The sequence below is a fragment of the Diceros bicornis genome, chromosome 35 (assembly GCF_020826845.1).
Source record: "Diceros bicornis minor isolate mBicDic1 chromosome 35, mDicBic1.mat.cur, whole genome shotgun sequence".
Taxonomy (NCBI): Eukaryota; Metazoa; Chordata; class Mammalia; order Perissodactyla; family Rhinocerotidae; genus Diceros; species Diceros bicornis.
Window position 1 is genome coordinate 29,173,669 of NC_080774.1, and position 20,551 is coordinate 29,194,219.

The 20,551-nt window shown below is 56.0% G+C and overlaps 1 protein-coding gene across 3 annotated transcripts in view; it reads right to left on the minus strand.

Annotated features, from left to right (window-relative positions):
* Positions 1 to 246: 246 nt before the first annotated feature.
* The window catches only part of BCR (BCR activator of RhoGEF and GTPase), a 129,789-nt gene continuing 109,484 nt past the window's right edge, over positions 247 to 20,551 (minus strand). For 2 of the 3 annotated variants that reach the window (XM_058531970.1, XM_058531969.1), the window contains 8 exons: positions 20,170 to 20,301; positions 8,201 to 8,260; positions 7,420 to 7,529; positions 6,052 to 6,191; positions 4,973 to 5,107; positions 4,018 to 4,123; positions 3,323 to 3,485; positions 247 to 2,937 (listed from right to left, as the gene is read on the minus strand). In XM_058531970.1, the coding sequence (XP_058387953.1) occupies positions 2,848 to 2,937; positions 3,323 to 3,485; positions 4,018 to 4,123; positions 4,973 to 5,107; positions 6,052 to 6,191; positions 7,420 to 7,529; positions 8,201 to 8,260; positions 20,170 to 20,301 (936 nt within the window). In that variant the 3' untranslated portion in view covers positions 247 to 2,847. Of the gene's footprint in view, positions 2,938 to 3,322; positions 3,486 to 4,017; positions 4,124 to 4,972; positions 5,108 to 6,051; positions 6,192 to 7,419; positions 7,530 to 8,200; positions 8,261 to 10,669; positions 10,742 to 20,169; positions 20,302 to 20,551 lie in introns of those variants that run through there. The other variant, XM_058531971.1, reaches the window with a different exon arrangement.

Genomic DNA, 20,551 nt, shown 5'->3' on the forward strand with positions numbered 1-20,551 from the left:
CTTGGCAGAGAAGCTGCTGCTGCTCCACGTGTCCTAACACTGCCTGGCGGTGCCTGCCTGTGGGCACGTAGACCCCACCAGGCCTGGCTTTTCCATAGCATGTGCACACTACCCTCCCGGAGGGCTGCCCACGCCCTTCACTCTACCTGCTGCTGCTTCCAGCTCCGCTGCCCAATCCCAACCCCCATCCCAGAGGCACTGAGCATGGTTTTCCTTTTTATTGCAACAATCACCACTAATGCCAAGTCGTCTCAGGTAACTTTAATCAAAGTGTCAGCGGTCCTTTCCCCCAGGTGGCATATAGATGGTTGAGCCCAAAAGCAGGGATGCAGCTGCTGAGACCAGCCACCCACAAACGGAAGGCCGGGCTACCGTCTGAGGGCGCCGAGCTCGCTGCTGCAGACTCAAGGCCTGAGGCAGGAAAGCATCACTTCTTGTGGCCGAGTCCAGCAGCCGAGCCGCATGGAAGGTCACATCTGGGCTCCAGGCCTTCACTCGCCTCATGCTGGCTTTGCCAACCCACAGGCCTGCGTGTGAGACAGGACAACAGAGGTGGCTGGGATCCAAGTGACAGCCACCACCGTGGCCCAGCGAAGGGCACTTTTACAGCTACACAAGGAAGAGTGGTCATTCCATCATGAAACAGCACACATCCTGTATAAATAAAAACTAAAAAGGGGGAGGGGTTGGGGGAGGGGATGAAAATTGGCACAGACATTGATATATTGCTTTCCAGTTTCAATGCCGCAGATGCAAATCTTGAGACACCAGGGGAAACAGAAATGAGGGCTGGGCTTAGCTTTTCTAAGCAAAATGGTCCCCCCTGCAGGGCTGGAGGGTTGCTAAGACGGACAGGGATGGGAAGCCAGGTCGAATGAGGCCTAGAGCTGGAGGCCCAAGAAACCCACTGAGTCCAGAAATGTGCGGAGGGCAGAGGACCCTGCTCCCTGCCCTCATCCCCCAGGAGAGCAGCATTGCTTTAAAAGGGTGGGTCTGCTCTCCTTGCAAGGAAAAAGTACAACTAAATACAGTATGCAGACGTAAGACTTTCAAGTGACTTCGCTTTCTGCCCCCTGCCTTGGCAGGTCCACAAGCAGGGAGAGTAGGGGGAGCACTGCCCTTCATGTGCTGCAAGCTCGGGCAAGAACTGCCATCGACACACCAGGTGAGCCCTCCCACCTCCCCGCCCACCCAGGGACACGGGAAGGATCATGGGACTGTGCCACCCGTTACTGGTGAAATCCTGTGACAAGCGAACACCCTTTCCTAAGTCACATCATCACTTCTCTCCTCTGTCATCTACATCCTCTCTTCCTGCAAGACCAACGTGGAAAATTTGCCTCTCTGTTTCCTTTTTCTTTTCTTTTCTCCTCGCCCCAACTCTTCTTTTTAAAAAAAGTGATGCAACTGTTCATAGATTTGTTTCTTCAAAATACTTAGTGGCCTCCGCAGTTCTCCTTCCTCTAAGTCAGACAGTCAGGAGGGTCACCAAGAACGCCCGGCTTTTGCACAGGTGCACGGAGAGCAGGGAGAGCAGGGAGGGCAGGTCTGTCCTTCCACCTGCTCCGGGATGGGAGCCCCCACCCTCGGCCTGGAGTGGGGAGCAGCCCCTGATCCTAACTGCCGACATTTCCAATGCTCAGGAGACTTCAGAAGGGGGTCCTGATGAAAGCAGAGTGGGTGCTTAGAGGAAGACAAAATGCCGCTGGGACACGGACTGTCCCTGGAGTACATTCTAATATCTTATTAGGTATCTGAATCTGTTAAGAAAAAAATTAGAAACTACGTATAAAACTTAAAAATATTCAAGTATCAAAAGGCTATTCGGATCAAAGTTTAAAACAAGCTGTCAGTAAGCTGCTGCCAAGAGCAAACTTTTACAAAAGTTTACTGAGTCTGTTCAGCAGAGAGCAAGGGAATGAAGTGATCTGTGTGGGGGATGAAAGGGGGCAGAGAGAGTGCGGGCAGAGAGGGAGACAGGCCGGAGGAAGACAGAGCGATCAAGGCCTTTCACTGTAAGCCGAAGAGGAGAGCATCCGCCCGGTGGGCAGTCGGGATGGCGAACAGGGTCACTCTCCCAGGGAACAAGCCATAAAGTGCGCAGCCTGGGCCTCCCTCCCCCTGGTGTCCGGGACAGGAAGTTACACGGCTCCCTGGGGAGCTGTCTTCCGAGGAGCACATGAACAGCAAAAACAAAGCAACAGGACAGAACAGGAAGAAGACTCACTTCTGCACAGAGATCCTTCTAGAAAAAAAGAGAAGAAAGGAGGTGAAAAGGGTCAAATGTTACACAGTGTCGACTTAGCTTTTCAAACCCTGTTACAAACAGGAGTCGAATTTCTAAGTCAGGGAAATTGAAATGCCCCCACCCACACAGGGACGGGGCCATGGCCCCTACAGTATGAAGCAGCAGCAGTGTTTATTCAAGACACAACAGTAAGGGAATCTGGCTGTGTTCCCTTCTCCCTGGAAAGGGTGCATCTTGATGAGTGATCCATTAGAAATCTTTTAAACTCTGATGTTAAGTTCATAACAACCACTCCCTTCGCCTGGTCCCCGGTCAGGCCCGTCCTCTGAGACGTGCTGGCTTGGGGTGCCCTCTGGTGGCAGCGTGGAAAACCAGTCTGATGCCAGCTGGGAGCTCACAGGCCCACGGGCTGAGGGGCCTAGAACTGCCTAGGCCACTTGGCCTTTTGCCATGGGTAGTCGTCTCTTGGCAGATGGCCTGGCCCTTGATGGTGGCCCAATTATTCCTCAAGAAGGTTTGGTTCCCACTCTTTGGATGGCCTGTTTAGCCAGGAGGTTTCCAGGCCGTTCTGCCGGCCTCTTGGAGATGGAGTTGGACCTTTAGACTTCGGTGGAGAAGAGGATGCTCTGTCGCTTGCTGTCCGGGGCAGGGATGGCCTCCAGCTGCAGAAAATACAGCAGCACCTGGACCTGCCGGGGTAGAGCAGGAGGAAGAAAGGGGCTCAAAGAGGTGCTCATGGCACAGGCAGGAGATCTTCCTGGCCAGAGCCCAGGGCCTGGTGACTGAGGCCACCCTCATGCTGCAAGTGCTGGTGACACAAGCCCCTCACAGCAAGAGATCTGGATGCACCTGAAGGACCACCAGGTGGGATGGGCCCTGAGAAGCCCAGTAAGGTACAGAGGGAAGAGCCCTCCCTGCCCCTCCCAGCCACGGGGCCCTGGGCAAGTCCTCTCTGAACCTTGGCCACCTCCCTTGTACAATTCGGGTGAAAATGACTGGCAGGACCCAGGTGGGACAGGCAGAGGCCACCTCCGTGAGGCTGGGCGGTGTGGGTTGGAGCCTCTCTCCTCGTACCTGGGACATGACCTCCAGGGACCAGCTGTCGGTCATGGAGATAGGTTGGCTGGGGTTGGCAGGGAGCTTGCTCTCCTTCTCTGAGGGCCGGAGTAGCGTGGGGCCAAAGACCGTGGCAAGGTTGTGCAGGGACATCTTGTTCACTGTCTCCTTTTCTGCCACCCTGCGAAGGGCCAAAGCAGAGGCTGCTGTTGGGACACCGCCTTCAGGACGGAGGCGAGGCAGAGGGGATGGGCCACCCTGGAGTCCTAGGGAATGCAGTGGAGGGCACCACCCCTTTTTGCCTTGGGCTGGCTCCACAGCACAGCCACCCCACCCCTGGTTGTGCTGAAAGCAGACCCCACCCTGGTTCCTCTGGGCTGGAGGGGCCCAGGATGAAGGGTACTTGAGGCTGGTAGGTTGCTGGGCCAGCTCTGGGCCATGACCTGCAGGGAGAGGAAGCCCGAGCACACAGCTGGCTGGGGCTAAAACATGCTCTTTACTTAGGGCCATGGTGCAGAGGGGAAGGGTGGCAAAGAGGGAGGAGGTGGCAATGGCTCTAGTATCCAGAGGGGGTAAGTAACTGCCAACAGGGGAGGAGAGAGACGGCCCTAGGTGCTGGGGAGTCGGACAGGAGCCAGTGGTGCGTGGGTAGATCACCCCTTGCTGCCTGAGGGTCCTAGAGCCCTGGGCCCCTGTAGAAGAGCTGAGCTTACCTTTTTAGGTGGTCTAGAAGGAAGAGGAAGGTCAGAAGGTTGGCCTCTGGGAGTGACAGCAGCAAGTTAAGCATGCAGCTCTCCTTTGCAACAGGGTCTGAAAGAGCTGCAGAGGAAGGGGGAGCAGCTCTTAACTTCTCGTGATCACAACCACGGGCTAGAGACCTCTCTCGAGTGGCCAGATGGAGCACCCGGGGCCCATGTCAGAGGGCACAGGACAGTCCAGGCCCGTCATCGTCCTGGCCCACACAGCACTGGCCCCCAGTGAGGACTTTGTAATGGGTGCTTGTGTGGCGGTGGGCCATCATGAAAACCTTGTCTACATCTCAAAGGGGTCAAAGGAACCACAGGGACCAGAGTGGCAGGAGGCGCCGGGCACAGCTGCCCTCCTGGCCAACTTGGTCATTCCTACCTCCTGCTTGGAAGAGCCTGAGGCACGAGAAGCTGGGCAGAGGGGGAAGCAGGAAGTGAGGGGCAAGAGGGCTGCAAGGCCTTGGCAGCTGCCTCATCACTCTGTGCACCCTGGGCGGACCAGGTCCCCTGCTGGATGGCCCTGGGAGACAGGCACAGGGGCTGCAGCTGCCCCATACACCAGCAGTGCCACATTGGACATCCACCTTCAGATTGACTTAAGGTCAGGTCGGGCAATGAAGCCATGCTTGATAGGCCAGGACCTGGGGTTAGGGGAGAAGGGCAGCTGCTCCAGTGAGGAGGCCTGTGGCTGTTTCACCCTCGGGCTACTTGGATAGACGGGGAGAGCGGGCAGCCCTTGGAGGACGGGCAGAGCCCTTCCAGGACCCGCTTGGTTCTCGGTCCCCCCGCCACTTGCAGAGTTGGGTTGCAAAGCAGACTGTGAGGGAGGGGGAACAGCCTGGGTTCCCCCACTTCACCACTGACAACCCCCCAAGGGCACCAGCAGACAAGAGGGGAGGTGGGAGACGCCTCCTGTGCTCACCGATGCCCTCGGCAAAGTTGGGGTAGAACTCGTCAGTGAAGAGGGGCTCAGGTAGCTCGCGGAAGTAGAGCTTCAGCGTCCCGGCGATGGCGTTGACGTCCATCTCACTCATCATCACAGACACGTCCTTGTTATCTGGATGGAGCAGAGATGGAGCACTCGTGGATCCCTAATCAGGGTCCGCTCTCCCTGCCTCAGCTCAGCACAGCTGGCACTGACCACTTTTCGGGCTCCTCCCCCTTGAGCAGCTCATCCAACTGTCCTCCTCACACCTGCCCTGCTGGGCAAGGGGGCAGCTGCCACAAGGAAACTGCGAGGCTACTGGAGGAGGACAGGCATGGTGCCTGGGCCGTAATCGGGTGGCTCTGCCCTCTAGCCACTACCTGGCTGCCAGTGTCTCCTGATAACAGGACGACACTGGGATTATTTGCTCCGTTTTAGCGTTTAAACTGGTCTTCCCTTTGGGCTCAGGTGGCCACTGGTCTTCCCAGCCACAGGCCAGGTCCACTCTGGTGGCCCAGAGGGAGCAAGAACTATGACAGGGCCCACCCAGGGGAGCTCGGCCTTCCAGGGCTCCAGGCCAGGGAAGGCAGCATACACAAGCACGAAAGTCCTGGCTCTGCCACCTTCCACTCTGAGGACCCTCTGGGGTCTCAGTTTCCTCGTCTGGCAACTGGGGCAGTTCCACCAACTTCTCAGTGTGCGAGGGTGAGGAAGACGAGATGCCACAGCACTGGCAGAAGCTCGGTCACCTCAGAGCCCTTTGCACGGCTTCCAGACCTCTTACCCCCCCGCCGGGCAAGGAGGCCGAGTCCCAGTGAGAGGCGGGGCGGCTCCACGGGGGTGGGGGCCCAGTCCAACTCAGCAAGATCCATGCATGCACAGTTAGGACAGGCTAAGAAGTGGCTTCTGCAGAACCTCCTCCCACAACTCCCTTTTCCTCTCATTTAAAAAATAACAGAACAGTAAGTGAAGCAAAGGTGCGGAGCAGGAGATAACAAGCATGGGCCACAGAGGTGCCCTGAGGGTCTCGGCACCATGCCCACACCTCCGGCCCCACGGCCCAAGATGACACTCACTGACGTCAAAGGCTGCCTTCAGCGCCTGGATGTCCGTGGCCACTCCAGACACGCGGTAGATGCCCACCTCCTCCATGCCCCGGCGCTCGATCTCCTCCACACACTGGCGCACGATGTAGGGCACCTTGGACCTCTCCCTCCTGCGGGGGAGGGAAACACCTCAGTGCCCAGCAGCCTTCGCGTGGCTGTCTACACACCCAGACACCTGGAGATGGGGTGGTGAAGGCACTTGGGTTCCGGCTGCACACACAGCCTCGTCTGCTCTGTGAGCTCACGATCATCACTGCCTATAGCTCATCAGGGCCTGGTGTCTTTGGGGGAAGGTCAGCAGGCTTTTCTGAGCAAAGCTGGCCCAGGCCTGGGGTTACGAGGCAGCGGCACAGCGTCCTGGAAAGCGGTCTGGTCTCTGAGTCAGGAGATGGGACCCAGTCTCAGCCTGCCACCCTCTTGCTGCTCCAGAGATGAATCCCACCCCCTCCAGCCTTGGCGAGAGGTGAACCCTGCACACAGCAGCAACTCAACCGGAGCCTGCTGCATGAACGGCGCCACGGGGCTGCCCAATGCCAGCGCTCGGAATCCTGGGATCCTCAACGCTTTTCTAAGTCTTAACAACAGACAATTGCAGCACCTCTGTGTAGGACCCCGGAGTAAGAATACTTAAAAAATGGGAGACGGTGCTGTCTGGAGGCTTAGCTTTAGCAACTAGTCTAGTTTAGCAAGCAGATTCAGGAGCCAGCAAAGCTCTCTCCTGAGCCACCCTCATTAGTGGCACTTATTTGGGGTAGCTGCTGACAGAGGCCTTCCTGCTCACACCCAGAGCCGGCCAGAGGCACTGTGGGGACAGCAGGGGTGCAGCTGGAGGTGGGAATCAGTGTTTAGACACAATCAGGTGTCCGGGAAACGCCTGATGCAGGCCCCGGCTCAGACGGCCAGTGAGGTCAGGGGCCCAGTCAGATTCCATCCCAGGGAAGCAAACAGATTCTGGGAGGAAGCAGCCTGTGTCTCTGAGAACTGCCCTCAAACCAACAGACAGGCCTTGGACAACTGACCTGTGACAAAGGCACAGGGGTTCTCATCATTCAACAGGAACCTTGATTATGACAAATTCCAGTCAAGGGAAGAAAACCCCGCCCTTGCGCAGCTCTGGGAGTCGTGTGGGGGCCAGCCTATCCACATAGGAAGAGGGCAAGGACATTCCTGAGCTGACAGGACAAGTTTCGCAGTAAACACAGGAGGCAGCTAAGCGCACAGTGTCCCACGGGCCTGGGAGGCATCCTGTGCAGCGACCGTGCTGTGCAGGGAGGGGAGACTCACACCCACTCTTTCCTCCAGAAACACCAGATGCAAGCCCAAGCCCCTGCCACTCACTTGGTGACCACGGCGATCTTGACTCCAAAGACCCCTGTCTGTTTCCGGGAAGGCATTCTCTTCAAGCTGAACTCCCTGCTGGTGAACTTGACTGAGAGTTTCACCTCGATCTGCAGGGGAAGAAGGGGCATGGTCCCCTCACCCTTCTGGTCCTCACAGCCCAAGTTCCCACGGGCCCCGGGGTCTTGTCAAATCTTTCCACGCCCTGGGCAAGCTGGCCAAGTGCGGGGCAGCCCCCCGGCCAACTCAGCAAGAGCCAGGAACAGTTATGGTGATTTAAGGACTGACTTCCGCAGAACCTCACTCCACAATCCCTATTGCTGCTCTTCCTTTCTTAATCATAATTAAAAAATAACTAGAGAAAAAGTAGAGAATATTATAACGAAAAGCCACAAATCATCTATCAAAAGTTAACATTCTGTCACATATGCCAGGACCTTTTTTGCTGCATGGTAGTGTCTTTTTTTAAGATCTAAATCTGAAGGCTAATCAGGGGTCTTAGTTTCCAGAGGCAGACCCCAGGGTCGAGGCCCTGTCTGTCCCAGTGATGCCACTGGATCACTGTTCGAGGAGGGATGCTCAGCGCCTGGCGAGTGACAGACACCAAACTGATTCCTTACTGTGCTTCAATTCTGACCTGCAGGGCTTCTTCCTCCTCCAGCCACGCTCTCCCTCAGATGCGAGCCCAGGTTTAGCCTCTTTCTGATTGTTTTGGAAGGCTCCGGGGCCACCATAACCTTCTGGCGGAAGTGGGCGCCAAGAGAACCCTGTGGGTACATACCCCGTTCATGGCGATGACGGTCCGCTGCCAGTCTCTGTCTTGCAGGGCCTGGGGGTCCAGCTGAAAGCAAGGAGTCACGATTATCAGATGCCCTGCTGGGCAGAAGCCCAAACGTGCTACTTCTCCACTCCTGAGTTGAGTCAGAGCTGGATTGTGGCTGACACTTCTATCCAGAGGCCAAGACAGAGAAGGGTCCAGAGACAGAAAAGAACCTGGTGGAAACCCCTGGAACCTTATGGCTGGTCCTCCTGCTCTCAGACCTTTGCTGCCTGGGTCTCAGGCTCACCCCAGGTATGAACTGGCAATAGTCCAGGGCCCTGCACCCAGCTCCTCCCTTCACCCCTTCCAGATGGGAACTGAAGTCCATGCTGGCAGCCCGGCAGTGGGAGCCATCTCCCCACCATCGCTACCTGCAGCTCAGTGGGGGTTGAGCAGTCAGTTTAAGTGACATTTCTGGAAGCCCATTTTCAATAGCAACTTCTTGGGGGCATGCCATCCAAGTATTTGAGACACTGCGTTCTCCCTTAGTGTGCACGACGGCGGGAGGAGCCTCCAGCCCAGGCCAGTCCTGTGGCTTAAGGTCAGGCCCAGAAGGACCCAGAGCCCAGCCCCAAATCATGCAGCAAGTGAGGGGAGCTGGAGGAAGCCCCTCTAACTTCTACCCCCACAGAGCACTGTCCAAACACTGGTCTGTAGGACCATGCTGTTTAATACCACCTAACAATCTGTGTGCTCTAAGACATCCTGACCTTCGTGGGCAGGCCACGTGTCCCCCATCCACAAGGGCTCCATCTCCCCCATTGTGGGAAGTGCACACTCCCCACCAGCGGGCTGGGCTGGGTGAATAAGCACCTGGGGAGATCTTGCTAAAAAAAATACCTCCCCAGGCTCCACATGCAGAGCTGGACTAGTGGCTCCAGGTGGGATCTGGGGTTCGCATAAGTGAAACCTCCCCAGGAGATTCTGGGGTGAAGCCAGGTCAGGAAACACTGTCCGACACCATGTAACCTGGCACTCCTCATCACTTGCTTTGAGCGACGGTTTTCTGCTACTAGGCAGGCCGCTTAAGAGCAGGGACTAAGCCTCACGATTTCTGCACACATGCACACACACACGACGGTACTAAGCACAGTGCCAGGTCTAGAGGGGCGCTCAGGACAGGCATCGTACGTTTATCCACTGCAAGGGACCCAAGGGGTGGCAGCTGGGCCTTCTGGAGCTGAGGCACTGGAAAACAGGGCCCAGCTGCCTCTCCCTCACCGGTGTGTGCTCCTGGGCCTGTCCCCCTGGACCTGCTCAGCACAGAGGCTCATCACAGGCACTCCTGGGGGTGAGCCCTGCTCACCTCCTCTTCTAGGTCCTACTGGCTAACACTCCCAAGGATCTGAAATGTACGGCCAGATTGACACAGAAAAACACAAGGTGACAGAGCGTCTCCCTCCAGGGCTGTGTGGCCACAGGTTCTTCCTCTGCATCTGTCCCAGAAGGTCCTTAGAGGCCACAACTCCCAGGCCACGGGGACTCTACCCCGAGAGGCAGGGTCCGTGAGCGGGGACCGGTCAGTTAAAAACCACTCAGAAAAGGAAACCTCCCAGCGGCGCTTCTCCACCAGAGTGAATCCCAGGCTTCGGGCAGGGCCCAGGGGTAGGTGGGTCTTCACCAGGGCAGGCAGCAGCAGGATGACGCCAGGACCCTTCCACGCTCTGGGACCAGCAGATCGAGTCGGCTCTTGACCAGACTCCATCACCTCCAACGCCCGTGTCCTGGCCGCCAGGAAGGAAGGGGGCAGGCGCCGTTCCTCTCATTCCCCGGGAAAGGGAGAGCTGACCACCACCTCTGGGAGTTTTAAAAAATGGAAACAGGAGCAGGTGTGGCAGGAGACCCTTGTCTTTCCCTCTAATGAAGGGTCATCAGTGGCCCCTCTCCCCTTGAGAACCAGCAATCACAGTGGACAAGCAGCCTGGAGTCTGAGCAGGCAGAGGGACAGGGAGAGGAGCTATCTGCGACATCGGCGGGGGGCAGGGATCCTGCCCCGACACGGCCCACCTGGGAAGCCACGGCCCACCCACACCCCTGGCCCACCTTGCCCTTGCATGTGAGGTTTCGGATGCAGGTCCACAGGGCAGTGCCTCGAGCACACAGGTACTTTTCGGCAGAGGCCGCGCAGCTCCGGCCTGCCCAGTGGGGGTGGAAGTACCGCAGGAGGCCCTGCATGGCGGCGGGGGCAGACAGCGTCTCTCGCATCCTCGGCCCTGCTGCTCCAAGAGGCCTGCGTGGCCGGACAGGAGTGCAGCTGACGGGAGCACAGAGAGCTCCAGGCCTCGGCTGCCTTTTGAGTGGCTTCACGGGAAGCCCCGCCCCGCAGCCTGGCTCAGTAAGGTCAAAGCTTCCGAGCACCCCTGGGCTCTACTTTTTTGGTCTCTGCGTGGAAAAAACATCCCCGCCCCCCACCAGCAGCCTATTGCTTACGGGAACTCCAATGCGTCACGGTTTTCTCTAAAGCCCAGAAAAGCCAGTCTTCCTTCTCAAGTGGCTGGTTTCCTGTGGGGGCATTTGGAGACGCTGAGTAACACGTGTCTGCCTGGCCAGTCGCCCTCACGGCTGGACGTGCCCTGAGGACCCTCCAGGGCTTGCACCACCCCAGCCGGTGACCCCAGTAAGAGCACGCACTGCTGGGGCCGGCCTGGTGGCGCAAGCAGTTAAGTGCGCGCGCTCTGGGGTTCGCCGGTTCGAATCCCGGGCGCACACCGACGCACTGCTTGGCAAGCCATGCTGTGGTGGCGTCCCATATAAAGTGGAGGAAGATGGGCACAAATTTTAGCCCAGGGCCAATCTTCCTCAGCAAAAAAAGAGGAGGATTGGCAGATGTTAGCACAGGGCTGATATCCTCACACACACACACACACACACACACACACACACACACACGAGCACACAGTATCTTGGGCTGAGGGTGGGGCACCCCATGGCCCACACCCCTGAGAGCACAGCGGGCCTGTGATGAGCAGGCTTGGCACCATTGTCTACCCCCAGCACTGATACTCAGGCCCAAGTCACCTGGCCCCAGAGGCAGTGGCACAAGCTGGCCTCCAGAGCAGACTTGGGCCACGGCGCTGCAGGTAGCTCCTCATTGGGCCCCCAGCCCACGAGGTGGCCCTGGATAGGGACCCTGGACTTTTCCCAGTGGGAAAGGCCATCCCCAGGCTGGCTCAGCTCCAAAGGCCAGAGCCTGCAGAGCAGAGTGGAAACAGCATGAAGAATGACACATGAGATCTGAGGCTCAACTCAGTCCAGCCCCAAACAACATTCAAGGCTGGTACACTCTCATGTGGCTATTTAAAGCACCAGAGAAGTAAACAAGCGGGGGACAGGGTTTGGAAAAACAGATGACTGAGGGGAGAGGACCAGGAAATGGCAGTCCAGGGAAAAACCCGAGAACACTCCAGACGCCCATGAGGGCCCCCTCGGGGTCTCAACGTCAAGGCGAGGAACACGCTTGCTGCTGGGGATGTGGACTGGGCAGGCTTGGGTATCGGCCCACGGCCAGTGCTCTCAGGAGGATGGTCTGCATCCTTGCTTGTCTCCTCTGGGGTTGGACAAGGTGGGGGCCTCAAAGGAACAATTGTGGGTGGTGGGCGTGGTGGACGGTCACCCTGAGGTCTGCCTAGAAAACTACCGCATGCATCCGTGCCAGGGAGGTGGTGGGGGCGAAGCTGAGCAGGGCTGAGCGCTGCCCCGAAGCAGCTTTGGTGAGGACCAGGGGCTGTTCTGCCTGCTGTGTAGTAGGCACGACCAGGTGGGCCACCGATGGACAACTGCAGGGTCCTCTCACTCATCACCCTCGGCCTCGGGGGGCAAGGACTAAACTGTCCAAAGGAGGAAATGCCCATTCCCTCCTCACTTGCCACCTTGTAGACTGGCTTCCTCCGTGCCCACCCTCACCACCCAGGACGGTCCAGCAAGGCTTCCCCAGCGCTCCTGACTGAGCTCCCCCTGTTTACACCGTAACCAACTCCCTGAGGTGGGTCTTCTCAGAGACGACCAGAGGACCTCCCTGGGAGAAAAATGTGGTCTCCCGGTCCTCCTTTTATTACTACAACCTGTTCTCTTGAGGTCTGTCATCCACATCTTTATCCCTTTGCTGCCCTTCTCTGATCCCAAGCAGGCTCCAGCATCACTTTAAAAGATAAAGCAACACCCCCTGCAACAGCTATGATCAAAAAGACATGTGGTAGCAAGTGTTGGCAAGGATGTGGAGAAACAGGAACCCTCACACACTGCCCCTGGGATGTGAAATGCTGCAGTCACTCTGGAAGAGCAGGGCAGGTCCTTACAAAGTTCTACTTGGCTGCCCAACCAAGCCTTCCACTCCAGGGTGTCCACACAGAGACTCATGTGCTCACACTCATGGCAGCGTTAACATAATCACAGGAGCTGGAAACAACCCAGGTGTACGTCAGCTGGTGAATGGGTAAACACAACAAGGTACATAAATACATACAACGGAATCTGATTCAGCCATAAAGAAGAATGAAGTGCTGATACTTGCTATGACGTGGATGACTCTCAAAAACATTACGCTTAAGTGCAAGGAGCCAGTCACAAAAGACTACATAATAGAGCATCATTCCATTTACATGAAACGTGCAGAATGTGCAAATCTATAGACAAAAAGCAGATCAGCCTGCGTCTGGGGGTGGGAACAGGGAGTGACTGTGAGTGGGAACCAGGATGCTGTTTTGGGATGACGCAAATATTCTCAAACTGGACTGTTGGTGATACTTGTAGAACTCTGCAAATTACTAAAAAGCGTTGAATTATACACTAAAAATGGATGCACCGTATGGTATGCCAGTTAAAGAAAAAAAGATAAGAGGGTAGCAAACTGGACCGCAACAGAGCAGGCAGGGCCCAGTTCACCATCCCCACACTCTCTCCACGGTGGCAGTAGTATGTCTCTCCAGGACAAATCCTGGGGAATCGGTACAAGGATTTTCTCAAGTGGTTTTACACGTTTACAACTTTTGCAGCCTAAAATCTTCCTCAGTGTCTGCTGAAAACAATCACTACCCATTCTATGTTCTTGGTGCAAGAGACCCCTGGGACTCGCTGTCGGTTTCTCTCCTGCTCATGTCCCTGCAACATGGGCCACGTCTCATTTATCTCTTAGCCCCCACAAAGTACCCAGGAAGGCACCCTCCCTCCCCCCAGGCACACAGGAAGCCCCGGCACATGTGGACCGAAGGTGCATGGCTCTGAGATAATCCTCTGACAGCAGCCGTCCCCAACCACCCAACTGAAAACCACATCTCCCCCATGCCCCATCTCCCTCCTGTCTGGCGCATCTCCGTGGCTCTTATCTTTATTTTGGTTGATGTTTGCCTTCCCAGCTAGAATGTAAATTCCCTGAGGACAGGGCCTTTGTCTATTTCATTCATTGTGGTATCTCTGTGCCCAGACATAGATGTATATGATATATAATGTAAATATATTTAATATATATATACAGTAAAACATTTATTGGCACAGAGTGAGCATTTACTACATGCACTGGGGGCTGCTGAGAGCCAGGTGCCTGCCCTTTTACAGGTGAGCGTGCTAGGGCTCCGAGGTGTGGCTGTGGGAAGGGAGGCAGAGTGGAGGGCTTCTCCACCAGGCTGCACCAAGCAGGGGCCGACTGCGCCCTCTGATGGCTGGGGATTTCACGGAGGGGGTGATTCGCTGAGTCTAGGCTCCCATGTCCATCCTGAACCCTGTGGTCATTTTAACTCTTTTGAAAAATGGTGGTAAAATATGCATAACAAAACTTACCATTTTAACCATTTTTAAGTGCACAATTCAGTGACATGAAGTACATCCACAATGTTGTGCAACCATCACCAGCATCCATCTCCAAAACTTTTTCATCATCCCGAACAGAAACTCTACCTATTAAGCAATAACTCCCCATTCCTGTCCTCCTCCCAGCCTCTGGTAATCTCTATTCCACTTTCTGTCTCTAGGAATTTGCCCATCCTACGTACATCATATAAGTGGAATCATACAGTATTTGTCCTTTTCGTGTCTAGCTTATTTCACTTAGCATAATGTCCTCAAGGTTCATCTATGTTTTAACATGTGTCAGAATTTTCTTCTTTTTTCAGGGCTGAATAACATTCCACTGTATGGATGTGCCACATTTTGTTTATCTACTCACCAGCTGATGGACACTTGGGTTCTTTCCAGTTTGGGGCTGTCATGGTCAGTGCTGCTGTGAACACGTATGTACAAGTCTTGATGGCATCTCCACATTCACACAGCTGTTCTCAGGGACTTTGGTGGGCTGTTGGGGCCAAATGCTACAGAACTGGCGGTTGAATGGGGAGACTGCCTGAGAGTGGGCAGACTTCACAGTTTGGTGAGGGCTGAAGTGCCGGTGCCAGGGCGCACCTAGAAGGGGCACACTCGGGCCTGCTGGCCTGTATCCAGCCAGGTTTCCATGCATGAGGCAAGCAACCCAGGCAGAGAAGTTTGGGAAACTGCATACAGCCATCCCCAAGCACCAGATTCGAATAAAGCAAAGGGTCAAGCCAGAGACCTGAGACTCCAGTCTCATTTGAGACTCACATAAAACATCTTAAAAAATCAACTCTGATGCCCCCACTGGAACGTGAGTTGTGAGCCCAGCTAGACACAAAAAATATCAGGAGAAATGCTAGAGGACAAAATTCTAGGACTTGATATAAAGTTGCTTGCTAATGAGAGGAAACAGGCTGATTTAGCAACAGAAAATTCGCAAATGGCGAAGAGAGAAGGAAAGGGCTGAAGGAAGAACTTCTTAACAGCTGCAAGGCTCCAATTTCCCGGGGCTTTGCCAACCCTGGTGATTATCCCTGGATGCCCGCCCCGGCCCCAGGCACTCAGGCAGTGCCTTTGGGCCCCCGTCCTGGCCCCGCAACACCCGGTCAGGTACTGACTGGACTCCTTCGGCCAGCCCTCCAGCTACGCTGGGACCAGTGCACCCCCCCAAGAATCTTGTGCTCCTGCTGTTCTCGGAACTTAGGATGTTGACATCTCTGCTTAGGAAAATCCTTCCCCTGAAGTCTCAGACTCAGTGATTCCAACTCTGTGGAGGTTTCTCTCTACCCCAACTCTTGCCAAATAACCACACCATCCAAGCCACCTGGCTGCCCAGGGGCAGCGCCTGCTCTGGCTTTCGGCACATTGGCAGCATCCTCTCTTCCAAGCCTCTATGCTCTGGGCTGTGAAGCCAGGTGACAGACGTCTTCTTGTTCTCGAGGTCCCTGGGGCCCGGCATGCAGGAGGCCCTCGACCACTAGGGTGGCACGATAGGCTCTTAGTGTCTGAGGATGGACTGGGATGGCCTTACTCGCTCAGACGGCTTGCTGAGGCTCAGAGCTAGCTGGGAAAGGACCCTCGCCAGGGGCCCCTGCACCTCCACACTCCAGGGTTATGATTCATGTGCCTGCAACTCTTTCCTGGATAGTCAGCTCCCCAGGGCTGCATCTCTGCTACACTGTGTCTTCTGCCTTACTGGCCTGTGGCCTGATGCTCTGAGCAAACAAGCTCACCCACCCTGGGTTCTGGCGGGGGAGCCCTCCACTCTCCTCTCATGGAGCCTCCATCTTTCGGGAAGGGAAGTGGGGACCTGGCAACTCACGCAGGACAGTCCCCTGAAGAGCAAGGGCTGAAACCTGAGCCTTGGGCCAGCGGCTCTTAAACCCTCGGCTCATCAGCACCATGTAGAGGAGTCAAGGTAGACTGATCCGAACCCCAAACCCAGGGGAGTGGGACTTAGCTCCCCAGATGATTCTGATGCCTCCTGCCCAGACAGCTGTGAGCAGCTTTGCTGGAGACTTGGTTCCCTGGCCTCCTGCTGGGGGCGGGGGGAACCCTCGGGGCCTGCCTGGCCTCTGCCCTCCTGGCTGGCTCTGGACTTCTCCCTGACCCCCCTTGGACACTCCCAGCGTATTGCCCTTCCCCAGCTCATGGGAAGGGCTCTCCACTCAACTTACGAGTCAAGGTGTGTATGGGGGGCATAGGCCCTCTCCCCTCCTACGTGGCATGCTCAGAAGGTGCCTGATGTTACTGGGAAAAACCTGGGCTCAGTTAGTCTGGGCCCCTGGAGTCATGGACGCCCTGCCCCCTGCAATCCCCACACAGAAAACAGCATCCGTGGGCGGGAGGAGGGGAAGAGGCCTGGCTGGGTTGCAGGGCATCATCACTTCTCCTCTGACTTCCTACCTTCTCCCTCCTGGGGATCCTGGTTCATAAACAAGCCCTGTTGGAAGCTGGGTCACTAGGGGCCGGGCCAGCCGCCACCTACTCGGCATGAGTCACAAATGCCCCTCCTGTCACACTGGGATTCCTTCCTGGCTCAGGATGGCTCAGGGCCAGGCTTCCCACTCACTTCTAACAATGATGACAAACAGTAGTAATGGCAACAGCTGACACTGGAGGCCCCCCAGATGGCTCCACGGCCCCCACCACAGTTTACATGAGGAAACAAGTCTGGATGGGTAAAGCGATGACTTGTCCCAGGTCACAAGAGGTGTGGTGGCGCTGTGGATGCTGACAGTCTCTCCTTGACCAAACTCCAGCAGGCTCCGCTGAGCTGTTTTCCAACTAGGCCTCATCCTTGGGCATGTCCTCAAGGGCCCAATTTTAGCAAGAATCCCCCACCCTGGACATCTGATCACCGCGGACATCTCATTCAATTCCTCCACCATCTCTGCCCCCGGGGGATGTCTAGTCACCTGGCCTGCCTTCAGCTAGAATACCATCAGGTCCATGTCACCTGAATCCCCCTCACCCCTGATGTTTCCTCTTAGGAATTTTCCATCTGCTGACCCCTCCCCCTGCTCCTTGGCTATAAATCCCCACTTTTCCTTGTGGTATTCAGAGTTGAGCCCCATCTCTCTCCCCACTGCAGTGGTGCCTACACCTATCTAGACAGTCCCTGGGTCTGGGGGTGGCAACAGGGAGTGACTGTAAATGGGAATGAGGGAATTGTTTTGGGTGATGCAAATATTCTAAAACTGGACTGCTGGTGATAAATAAAGTCTACATTTTAAATAAAGTCTGCCTTGCTGTTTCGACAAGTGTCACGAGTTATTTCTTTTTGGCCGGGTCCACGTCCTCTACTCCCTCCCATCTTATATCTGGGTCCTCCTAAAAGGAACGGCAGGGAGAGCTCTCAAGAGGAGGATCCCTCCGAGCACAACGGCATAAAAGCAGAACGGAGCTGAGAACAGTCAGCAAGTCAAACACGCACCTCGCCGCCCCCCACAACCTTACTGCTCTCTTCTTCCTGGGATGGGGCAGGGTGCTCGCCTGACTGCGAGCACAGGTTGTGTGCATCAAGAAATATTTTGTTTGCATCCAGTAGTACTGTAGCAAAGGATTTCCAAAGAGGGCTTGATTCAATAAGAGGAAGATCAGTATTGGTTCTTTTTTCTTTCCCACTGAGACCCCCGGTTACCCAGCGACAGTGCTGAGGCCCTGGTTCAAATCTCGCCATCTTCGGGACTCTAGTGGTGGAGGATCTGGATGATTTGAGTCAAAGATCAGTGGAATCTGAATCGAACAAAAGAGCCAGGCACCTAGCCCACTGGCGTCCTCAGCTCACCGTGGGCCTCTCCAAGATTTGGGTCAGGGCCTGGTGTGGTGAGGGATGCGCGGGATGGGAGCAGATGCAAACATGGAGGGGGAGGGAGGGGGAGCAGAGGGAGAGCTGTAGTTGTCCAGCAGAGTAGACGGTAAAGACTGAACGGGCCCGAACTACACTGTCACCCAGGAGGTGCCAAAACATGTCGGTTCTCAAAGGAGTCCAGCACCAGGACGCTCACGGAACAGCAAAATCTGGAAACCACTTCAGCGTCCATCAAGAGCTGAACAGCCCATCCAGGCGGTCGACTCACTCCACGGGATTCCCCGTAAAGCCAAAAGGGTGAACGAGATCTGTGTGGAAATACGGGGCTGGATCTCAAGGACATTGTGGAGAATCAACACACGAGTTGTAGAGCGCTAAGTATCCACGTCACGCGTGCGAGCCACCCCCGTGCAATGCCCCATCTGTCACAGTGGGACCCACGCCAAGCTCTCATGGGGTAACTCTGGTCGAGAGTGGACCTGGCTGGTCACAGATTCTGGTCAGGACCCCAGAAGTGGGATGACTGATAGATGCTAGCTTGCATTTCTGCTTCTTCCACCCGGAAGCCCTGCTCTACCAAAACCCTACGACTGTCTGATGGAACGTGGAGCTGATGGGGAGCAAGGAGGAACCAGCCCCTCCTCACCCGCGAGCTAAGCCACAGGAAGGACGCAGCTCTAGGACATCTGCCGAGTGGCCCCGGACAGGGAGTAGCCTTCAGAGACCATCCCCATTGGAGAGAGGCCGAGGATCCTGCCCTCCCTGTGCTGGGAAAGGCTGCTGCACTGCTCCCCGACATGCACTCTAAACCTCGGTGGACTTGCTCAAGTGTCACCCTGGGCTGATGTCCCCTACCCCCTGGGTACTCCCTACCTCAGAGGCCCAGCCCTAAGTCCTGCCTGTGGCGTTGACCGAGGCCTTGGGCCTGCTCCCCTAGGAAGGTATGTGGCGTGGAAGATTTCATCGGCTTCCTCTCCCTGTGTCTTTGTAAGGCAGAAGGGCCCCCCCATCTCTGGGTGGTGTCTGCAGGTGGGTGGGCCTGGGGACAGGAACACGGCAGTCACATGAGCATTTCTGCTTTTAGACTTGGTCCCTGGAGGCCCTGAGCCATTGAGTTTCCTAACAAGCTTCCAAGGTGGGAAAACGGGCAGCGTGTATCTCCCGAGAACCTGGTGAATGAGAGTGGGGTGTGGAGCTGCCACTAAGTAAGGACTTGCTGGTCTGAATGATGAGCATGTGGGCCCTCAGCAGCAAAGACAATGAATGAGTCCGGGGCGACTCAGCCTCTCTCTCCATCATTCCTGTAATGCAGTATTTCACCACAAAAGGAGTTTTACTTCCTGCCCTTAGGGAAGGGAGGTGGGGCTTCTTGGAGAGCCCTGTCCTTCCACAGCCACCTGGAACACCCAACCCACTCTCCCTGGAGGCCTCATCTGAGGGTCCAAGGGTACCAAGTGGGTTGCAGGGGTGGGGGGCAGTGCCCACCTCCAGGGGAGGACGGGGAGGAACCACTTAGCTGGCTCTGGCAAGATGTTCTGCAAGGGAAGTGAATAGACATTAGGGCTTTCTCCCATCAGGGTACAGAACTGTGCAGGTGAGGCTGCAAGAAACACAGCAGGGGGCGCAGCTCCTATCTACCAAGAAGTGAGAAAGCTGGTGGTGGGCTTCCAGGAGCTGGGTAAGCTTCTGAAGGACTGAGGGCCTGGATGGTTTTCCCTGAGGACCTGGGGACCCCTTGCTGGTCCTGTATGGGCACTTACTCTTGGCCCACTGGGGGCTTCTATGCCAACTCTTGGGAGGACCTTTGCCCACCCCATTTAGGGATGCAGCTGTGCCCCCACCCCCAGGTGGGTCTAGAAGCCAGAGAGGGGATGTTACGTGGGTTGACTCTGAGACTCTTGTGCTCCTCCAAGAAGAGGTGGCCTCATAACCACCTCCCCGTTTTGCCTTTGGGCTCTCTTAAGGCTAAGGAGGAACTGAGGCCCCGGCTGGAAAAACAAGTTGAACTGAAACTCCTTTGGGAACAAGATGGGGCATAACAGACACTCAGACAGACAGACAGAGGGAGCAGGAAAGGACCTGTGAAGGCACCAGCCCAAGCCTCCGACAGTGGATATTTCAGAGATGGGCCTGCCTCACTCTGCAAGCCCAGGCGCACCCCACCCAGATCCAGGCCACCTCAGTGTCCCTGACTGTGGAATGGGGAAAGAACATGGAGCATTTGGAGGTGGGGTGTGAGCGGGTCCAGGGGCAGATGCGTGACGATGTCTGTGTGTGTGCGGGCGGGTTGGGGGGGACAGGAGGGTGGCAGCCTTACCTGGACCTGGCCCTTCCCCATGATCCTATCTGTGCTCTCGCCATCCTCCTTGGCGATCTTTGTTTTGTTGTAACACTTTTCGTAGCATAGTATCCTCAAGGTCTGGGAGCCTTCCAGCTCGATCTCAAACTCCTGCAGCCCCAAGAAAAGAGGAAAGTCCCCAGTTAACAGGTCCAAGTGTGTGGTGGTCAGTACTACAGGCCCGAGAGGCCCTCCGAGCCATGGCTCCTCAACAGACAGCTTCCTTGCTGCCCAGGAGGACCTTCCTCACTTTAGTCCTGGGACACAGACCCCCAGAAGCTACTTCCCTGTGAGCACCACATTGTGGCTCAGTCTGGACGCTTCTGGAAGCTCTGAATGTCTCTCAATCCTAATCCAAACT